General features: G+C 36.0%; 1 protein-coding gene across 1 annotated transcript; it reads right to left on the bottom strand.

Moving 5' to 3' along the window:
- Positions 1 to 320: 320 nt before the first annotated feature.
- golm1 (golgi membrane protein 1) lies at positions 321 to 9,444 on the bottom strand. Its single transcript, XM_073819648.1, has 9 exons — positions 9,394 to 9,444; positions 9,127 to 9,306; positions 4,905 to 4,959; positions 4,713 to 4,815; positions 4,531 to 4,624; positions 4,259 to 4,424; positions 1,663 to 1,797; positions 1,402 to 1,584; positions 321 to 1,274 (listed from the first exon to the last, which is right to left on the bottom strand). The coding sequence occupies exons 2-9, from the start codon at positions 9,289 to 9,291 to the stop codon at positions 1,159 to 1,161; spliced, it is 1,017 nt and encodes a 338-aa protein (XP_073675749.1). The 5' UTR covers positions 9,292 to 9,306; positions 9,394 to 9,444; the 3' UTR covers positions 321 to 1,158.
- Between the last annotated feature and the right edge of the window lie 6 nt (positions 9,445 to 9,450).

Raw genomic sequence — 9,450 nt, forward strand, 5'->3', positions numbered from 1 at the left:
CATCGGTTGTCAAATAATTGGTCATATCAGACATCTTTGGCATTACAATGCCTTCCTAATTTAAAATGATTAAAGATTGCATATGTAGACAACATATTGTTCAAACAACTTAACTATTGAAAAATAATGCTTACACTGAATAAAGACTTTGAATTCCTTTCAAGGTTGAACTTTGTTCAGCTAAATGAACATAGACGTAGGCTGTATTACAGTATACAACATATACAGCAGTACTGTATGTAGTACACTAGCATTCTGCAAACAGCCAGTCATCACTCATCTCCATTGCTAACCCATTAAATGCACACAATAGGCAGGAGCGCAACTAAAAATATTTATTATGAGATCAGAATTTCAGTAAGAAACCTATACATTTTTAAAAAAATATTCCAGTTCCCAACAATAAATGTTAAAAAGAAATTATAATGCAATTTTTACAGAAACATAAAATACCTTTTTACAGCAAATGAAAGACTGGATTGCACTGTTATTAAATGAGTGATGTGTTTTCAGTCTAAACATCTAATATTCCTACGCATTTTCTCAGATGCTAAAATGTTTAGACATCAAAACAGAACACAAAACCGTTAAGACAAGATGAGGTGGTTGTGTAACAGAACAGTTGTTGCTTTTGTTCAAGAACAAAGCATTGTTCATTTAAGAGGCAAAATTCACCATGATGCATTGATTCAAAGCAGGGGTGCCCAACCCTGTTCCTGGAGATCTAGCACACTACAAAGTTCAGCTCCAACCCTGATCAAACACACCTGAATCAGCTAATTAATCTCTCTTGATAATTACAGACAGCTGTGTTGAAGCAGGGCTGGAACTAAAGTCTGCAGGAAGGTAGACCCTCAGGAACAGGGTTGGGCACCCCTGATTTAAAGGCCCGATGTCGTAAGAGTAGTAGTTACATTCAAGTTTAGCTTAAAATCAGTACTAAAAAAAATTTCACCATGCCTGTTCTGGTAAGACATGAGACTTCAACTCATATCCTTCATTACACAGTAGTGCAGTATTCACCCAGCACAAATCAGTCTTTACAGCAGGTGTCCTCTCCAAACGTTAGGAGGCTCATAATGACCACTAATGAGAGTCTGTGACAGTCTGTAGCTGGAGGAATTGTTGCTGTAAGCAGACACATCTTGTCAACAAGAACTACATCTCTGCAAGCTCTGCCTGCTTGTCATTCTCAGCCTCTGGTTGGTTGTCCTCATCACCATTATAATTTGCCACATCATCCTCAACATCTTGACCAGCAGCTTGATTTTCATCTGTAATAACACAGCGTCATTTGTAATTTTGTTGCAAAGTACTTCTGACATTTAATAATGCAGATTAAACTTTCAATTACACAGAAAATAAATAATAATGTCACTCCGCAGTTTGTAACCTTAATACCTTTAATCTTGGACAGCTGTTTTTCTATCTCGCCCTCATTGTCGTACATAATGGCGTCTTCCTTCCCAATTGCGGCGTCTTCTGCTTTCCTGTCCTCGATTTTGACATCTTCCTCCTTCTCGACTCCCATCCCCATATCATCTTCCTTTGGGTCTAAAATCCCTGCTTCATCCATTACAGTATCTGCATGAAGACAGAGAAAATCAGTAATCTGTGTGTGTGTTTGGTGTTTTAATGGCTGGATTTTCTCTGTTACCCTACCTGCAGGATTTAAAGCCTGTTCTTTAACATCCACCACTGCTTCTGGACCTTCTTCACTGGCTGGTTTGTTAAGAGTCTCGTTCTTAATCGTCAGTTTGGAGGTGGGGATGGGTAAATCTTGTGAAATCACGGCATCTTAGAGGAGGAGACAGAATGTTAAGAAGTTTCTTGTTAGAAAGTTGCAAGACTAAAGTCCTGTTCAAAAGTCTCATTGGTAACTATAAGGATAACTATAATAGAGGCCGTACTTTAAGTTATCTTGTCTACTGCTTAAAATGCTTTAAATTAAAGAGGTGATATGACGCAGTTTCTTGTTTCCCTTTGTCTTTGGAGTGTTACAAGCTGTTTGTGCATAGAAAAGATCTGTAAGGTTGCAAAGCTTAAAGTCTCAAACCCAAAGAGATATTTATTATAAAAGTTAAGATTCAGCCATGCCTTCTTAAATGGCTCGTTCAAACACGCCCCCACTTCTATGTCACGGGGTGAGTAGATTCGCATAACACCGCCCATATGTATATGGAAAGAAAGGCGGCGTAACTTTTACCGGCTGTAGTAGTGTTACAGTCGCCATACTGTGGAGAAGCAGTGTATTTCATTGCAAGAGCAAAAGTACTTTGTTTGGCCATCCAAATTAGGACACAGCTACAAATCAGTGTTTAAGTTATATTTACAACACTGTTCCGGAACAGTACAAGGCAAATATTCGAGTGGGTGTTGTGCATTTCACGGAGGACTGTTTCCTGAACCTGGGAGATTAGCCTACAATGCCAGCTGTACACAAAGTGTTAAGGCTATAAAGTGGGGCAATTCCAATGTTGCAAGGACAGTCTGCGCTTCTGACTGACGGCCTGTAAGTACGTTTTCATATTTAAAGAATGTACTAGCGTAGAGTAGTGTTTGTTGTTTCTCATTCTACGATTGAACATTCAGACATGGTGATATGTTTATGTGGCGCGGCACAATGTAGTGTGTAAAAAGACAGTATGAGTCATTATAATCTGTAGTTATGTCCCCACTGGATGCAACAAATGCTTTGTTTATAATGGGTTTTATTGTTTCTGCCTCGTAACGGCATCAAAAGGCATCAAAACATGGTTAGGGGCTAACATTTGGCCAAACACAATGCAGTGGATAGCTGGCCAATCAGAGAACACCTGGCTTCATCAACGATGAGTTTTATAAAAATCAAAGCATTTCAGAAAGGTGGGGCAGAGAGGAGCAACAATAATGTATAATGTAATAAACAGTATGTGGAAAATAATGATTTTTGGAACTCAAGCTGCATAAACACAGCATCATACTAAATACACAAAATAATGCTCTTTTTAGCAACATTATATGACCCCTTTAAAACTATAATTCTATGAAGCTACGAGAACACTTTTTGTACCCAAAGAAAACAAAAATAACGACTTCATTCGACAATTTGTCTCCTCCACGTCACCTTAGCGCCATATTGGAGAGTATCCACTGGACGCAAACAGTGTACGCTGTTTTCGTTCAAATTAAAGTGTAAATAAATGCAGAAAATGTATTTGTGTGTTGGGGCTGACAGAAACAACAGCGTATGCTGTTTGCGCTCAGTGAATACTATTCAAAATGGTGCTATGATGACGTGGAGGAGACAAATTGTTGAATAAAGTTGTTATTTTCTTTTTCTTTGCGTACAAAAAGTGTTCTCGTAGCTTCGTAAAATTATGGTTGAACCACTGATGGCAGATGAACTATTTTGACAACATCTTTGATACTTTTCTGGGCCTTGACAGTGTTATTTACTTGGCAGTCAATGGCACAGCCACAAAGCTTCCGGTTTTCATCCAGAATTTCTTAAATTGTGTTCCGAAGACGAACAAAGCTTTTATGGGTTTGGAATGACATTGGGGGTGAGTGATTAAAATTTTCATTTAGTGGTGGAGTAACCATTTAAGCCATACAAGCCTTATTACCTGAGGTAATAATATCCCCTTATCCCCTTGAATAAGAATGAAATTAAGGAACCCTAAAACTGCATTTTCACAGTTTTGCTTAGAATAATTGTCCGACTACAGACCCAAAGTCAAATGCAGTACTGATGCTACAAGCAAGATAACTTAAAATAGGGTGACCATACGTGCCATTTTTCCCGGACACGTCCTAGCCAGGATTTGTTTTGACTTTCCCTGTTTTCATTCTTGCTGAAGGTAATGATCGAAAAGTAGTTTGACCAATAACATGCATGCATTGTACATAATCAACCAAACGTTTAACATGAGAAGGTGGAATCTCCAGAAAATGCAGTGTGTGTTCGAAGCAGCGCTGCACAGACAGATTGGTGTTTGACATCAAAGTAACACGAAAGCAATTAGAAAGCATAAGGAGCCGTCTGCACAGCACAAACAAAGCCAAAACATGGATATTTTAGGCAATATAGAAATCCTGGCCAGGACGTGTCCGGGAAAAATGACACATATGGTCAACCCTACCTAAAATCATTGGGTTTGTTGAGGAGAGCTTTGGTATTACTCTTCTGAGTGATCTGATATGCATTAAATAAGGAATTTGAGTTAGTACTCAACCACCTAGAAACCACATGAAGATCTAAGCAGGCAACTTGTACCTTTTTCATCCTTTTCCACAACTAACTCATTGGTTTCGACGTGAGCATCGTTTTTATCCTGTGCATCCACTTCTGGTTTGACTTTTGGAGGTTCTGCCACATTTTTATCTGAAAGTTTTATAGCAGGAACATCAGATTTGACTTTCTGCATGGAACCATCAGGATTCTGTGAAGGACAGAGTTTGTGTCAGCGGATAAGGGGAAAGAGACACCAGAAAAATAAGAATCAATATAAGGGAGCCCTTTTAGGCCATCCTTTTTTGTGGAGCAACCTTTTCAGGTGTCTTTTGCTTTTCCAGTTTGGCAGCTGCAATTTTCACATTGCATTCCTCTTTCATGGCTTCAATTTGTTTGATACATTCAGTCCTGCAAAATCCCAAAACATATGCAGCAATTATCATACTGATTAAGAACTGTATGTCTTTTGTATTGTAGATTAGAGGAATTAACCTACTTTTCACCAGTGGCTTTGTTACTTAGTGTGTCAATGTCACTTTGACAGGACTTCAGATCGCTCTGCATTTTATCAACATTCTCCATTAATGACTTCATACGATCTAGAAACAGAAAATCAACAGTCATGTGAAGGAAAGATGATATGAATAATAAAGCTCATATAACGGGACAAATTGAGGTAGACACTTACTCTTCATTTCTTGCACTGTTTTAGCACTGGAGGAAATGTTGAGCTTCAGATTCTCCTATGACAGAGAAAAGACTTTCAGAATTAGAAACAGTGACTCAGCAGGAACAGGCTTGTACTTTTTAAGACTTGATTAGCTGGATTGGGTGTGTTTAATTAGGGTTGAAGCTAAACTTTGCAGGGCTGTGGCCCACCATGAACTGAGTTTGACATCTGTGACCTGCAGCAATATCTAGTGAGCTGCTAAGTTTTCAAGGTGACTTAAAATAAAACAAAATAAGCATTAAAATAAAATACAGCTAAAAACAAGAAACAACTAAAAAATATATTTTAATTTATTCCCCAACAACTGTTTTTTTTTTAAAGTTGCAAAAGTTTTTGAGCAGTAAGATAATTGTAATGTTTTTTTTTTTTTAAGAAATCTCTTCTGCTCTCCAAGCTTGCATTTATTTGATCAAAAGTACAGCAAAAACAGTAAAATTTTGAAACATTTTTACAATTTAAAATAACTGTTTTCTATTTGAATAAGTTTAAAAATGTAATTTATTTCTGTGATTTCAAAGCTGATTTTTTTAGCATCATTACTCAAGTCACATGATCCTTCAGAAATATTTCTAATATTATGATTTGCTGCTGATAAAAAACATGTAGTATTATTATTATTATTATGTTAAAAAAAACTAAGTAGAATTTTTTCAAGTTTCTTTGATGAACAGAAAGTTCAGAAGAACAGCTTTTATCAGAAATAGAAATCTTTTGTAACAATATAAATGTCACCTTTGATCAATTTAAAGCATCCTTGCTTAATAAAAGTATTCTTTCCCGCCAAAATAAACAATTATACTGACTCCAAGCTTTTGAGTGGTATAGTGTATAATGTTACAAAAGCTTTTTATTTCAGAAAAATGCTGATCTTTGGATCTTTCTCTTAGTCCTGAAATCCTGAAAAAAAAAAAATATTGATAATAATATTAGAAAGTGTTCTGAAAGATCATGTGACACTGAAGACTGGAGTAAAACAAAGCTTTGATCAAAGGAATAAACTACATTTTTAAATATACTTAAATAGAAAGCAATTATTTTAAATAGTAAACACATTTTCACAATATTACTGCTTTTGCTGTATTTTGGATCAAATAAAAACCAGCCTGGTAAGCAGGAGAGAATCATTAAAAAAAAACAAAAAACTATTCATTAAAAACTTTTGTCTGTTAGTGTAGATATACCAAGCTATTTGCTAATATTTTATCTGGTAAAAAAATAAATAACTATTAATTATATTAACGTTTTAACTATAATTATTTTATTATATTATATTATTACTTTTATATTAGAGCACAGACGCCTACCTAGAAAACTTTTTTTAGCATCACTACCTGATGCTCACATTGCATTTCTGTTCCATAACCCTATAGCACCCTCTAGTGTTCCTGTTTGTACAACTGGAAGGATCTGTTAAAGGCAAATTTTGCAATGAAATTAACACAAAAGGCTCTAAAATTCTTTTAGTTGGTTCATGAGATATTATGAATTAGCATTAAAAAATAAGAAACAACTAAACATGTTTTAATTTATCCTCCAACAACCCTTTTTTGTTCCTTTGAAGAACCATGTCTGGGAAAACCTGGATATATGAAGTAGTTTCATTTTGAATGTGTGATTTTACCTATACTACACTACCAGTCATGTGATCCAAAGTACAGCAAAAACAGTGAAATATTTTTTTAATATTTAAAATAACTTTTCTATGTGAATAAGTTTAAAAATGTCATTTATTTCTGTGATTTAAAATTTACTGTGATTTTTCTTTTTTTTACATCGATACCTGATGCTCACGTAACATTTCTGTTACATAACTAGGGTTCCAGTTGTACGACTTCAAGCATCTGTTTAAATTGTTGCAAATTTTGCAATTACATTAACACCAAAGGCTTTAAAATACTTTCAATTGGTTCATGAGATATAGGGAAAGCGACTTGCGTCAGCTCTATGTCACTTTGCTCACAGCTAATTGGTCCAGTTTTTGTTTCCGATCTCTTACTCAACGAAAAACCTGCTCCAGAACAGGTTAGTCATGTAGCTTATGGCCATGAACAATGCTTAAACTAAGCTTACCCTACCTGAAATTAGCTATACATAATAGGCCACTGGTTTTAAAAGTGTGATTTCTAGAATTGGAAATGTCAAGAGTGCCAAAAAAAAAAAACTCCATAGGCATTTTTATAATTAATAATTTTTTTGAGAGTTATGCTCAAGTACAAATTAAAAAAAATCTTAATCCTTAAATGAATAGCCTGACCAAAATGAAAAACTGGAATGAATTTCTTTCTTCTGTTGAACATACAAGAAGATATTTCAAAGATCTTCTTTTGTGTTCACCAAAAGAGAAAAAACAAGGCTGCTTTATTTGATTAACAACAGGGCTCTACAGTGCAACCACTCGCATTTGCGACTGAACACTACTACATGCGACTATGAAATAATATTTAGGAGCACCATGTGCGACTGACCCGATCAGCATATTTGTGTTTGCGCTCAGGGGAGCTTCAAAGTTTTCTATGTGTTTTTGCAACGTTGAGTGATGTATCACAGACATATCTCACAAATCCATAAACAAAGTGTAGAGAGAGTGTAAATAAGAGACTGATTGTGCAGTATAGAGAGCTTTGTTGATTATAATAGAGCTTTGTGAGATCGCAAACTAAGATGAGTGACAGCTTTTAACAATTTTTAAGGGAGTTTGTAAATGAGACATTGATTTAATACAACAGTTAAATAAACAAGTTATTATTAAGTGACTTACATTGTCTGACTATAACACTATTGCCTGATTTTGCTCTATTTCGTCGTCAAAAGTAGTCTTAAACCAGTCGCAACTGAGCTGCTGCGCATCTCCACTCAAACACGGCGGCGTTTCGTTTATGAATGAACGTGAATTTTTAAACGAATCTAGTGAAATGATTCGATATTTTCCATTCATAAAGACAAACACTTGCTTTATTCCTGAATGAACCAGCCGTTCGAACGAATCAAATGAATGATATGATTCAGTAATTAAATCAGTGTCTTGCTGCCACCTGCTGGCGGATCTTTTCAGTTATTTAAATCATTTAATATTTCTGTATTCAAAATTTTGTATTTAAAATCTCAACATGACTATCAATTTGATCCACCTCTGAGCCTCATTAAACATATAAAAAGGTAAAAACAAAATGCCCTGTATATCATTTTATTTTTTTAGCAGATTTGTTGATTATTATTTAGAATGTGCTCCTGAAATTTTGACTGCGCTCCTAACAAGAAAAGAGAATAGAGCCCTCAACAATATAGTTACAACACTAATACTGTGAAATACTATTAGAATTAAAAAGAAATGTTTCCTATTTTAACATTCTAAAACAGGGTATATGCAGGAATCTTAAAGGTAATTTCAATAACTTTTTAAAGACCTTCTCAGAATATTTTAGGACCTCATTGCCACTACAAGTTCTAATCAGTATCAAACCTTTAACTTAATAAACTGTTGTTAATAAACGGTTGTAGTTAAATCAATGGAGCACAACCATGCAACAGAACTCAGATAATGCCCATCGACGATATACTAATTTTCTTTTTACAATACGTACAGTAGGCCTCGCGGTTGTTTCAGCGACAGGCTTCAGCCACTGTTTAAACCAGGAGTACGCAAACTTATATTTTCCCATTTTGCCGTCTGTTTCGCTACATGTGGAGGGCGTCACATCACCTTCCCGCGTTTGTCGCAAATTACGTGACATCACCCGGACGAACCAATCGCGTGGATCGAGCACGCCGTTGGTAATATTAGGAGGAAAATAAATATATTTATGCTCTTTTGGAGTCAAACACTTTGGACAACGCTTGAACAAAATTTAAGACCTCGTAAAAACGTGATTAAGACTTTTTAATACCTTTTAAGGGCCTTAATTTTCTCATAATTGATTTATCAACTTTTAATACTTTTTAAGACCCCACGGACACCCTGGTAAATGTTTTTCTTTCATCTGATGCCAATCTGAATTTTCAGCATCTTTACGTCTTCTGTGTCACATGATTCTTCAGAAATCATTCTAATATGCTGATTTATTTATTAATGAAATTTTTAAATAAATTTTATTATTTAGTTACTTTAAATAGTGGAGGAACTGCCTGAATACTATCTCCCCTTGTACTGCTGTGAGTGAGTGCAGGATGAGTGTTTTCATACTCTTTCTTGTTTCCATGTGCTGAGAGATTTCTCCTGCTGTCTCTGGTGCGATTCCTCCAATAACTCCAGCTGCTCGTTCTGTCTGCGCGTCTCCTCCTCGGCCTTCAGCTTGCTCTGTTGCTCTCGGTCTCTGTCTGCAGCCAGCTGCCTTATGCGACTCTCCATCTCCAATATCCTGCTCTGGAGAACAACACGAAGCAAATTACAGCTAACAGCCACTCTCTCCACCACTTGCCACAGACTACATCTAAACACAGAGTGTCAAACCTGCAGCTCGACGTTTCTTGAGTTTGAGACCCAGTAGTTGAAGCCAAGCAGGAGGAC

Source organism: Garra rufa, chromosome 15 (assembly GCF_049309525.1).
Source record: "Garra rufa chromosome 15, GarRuf1.0, whole genome shotgun sequence".
NCBI classification, from domain to species: Eukaryota; Metazoa; Chordata; class Actinopteri; order Cypriniformes; family Cyprinidae; genus Garra; species Garra rufa.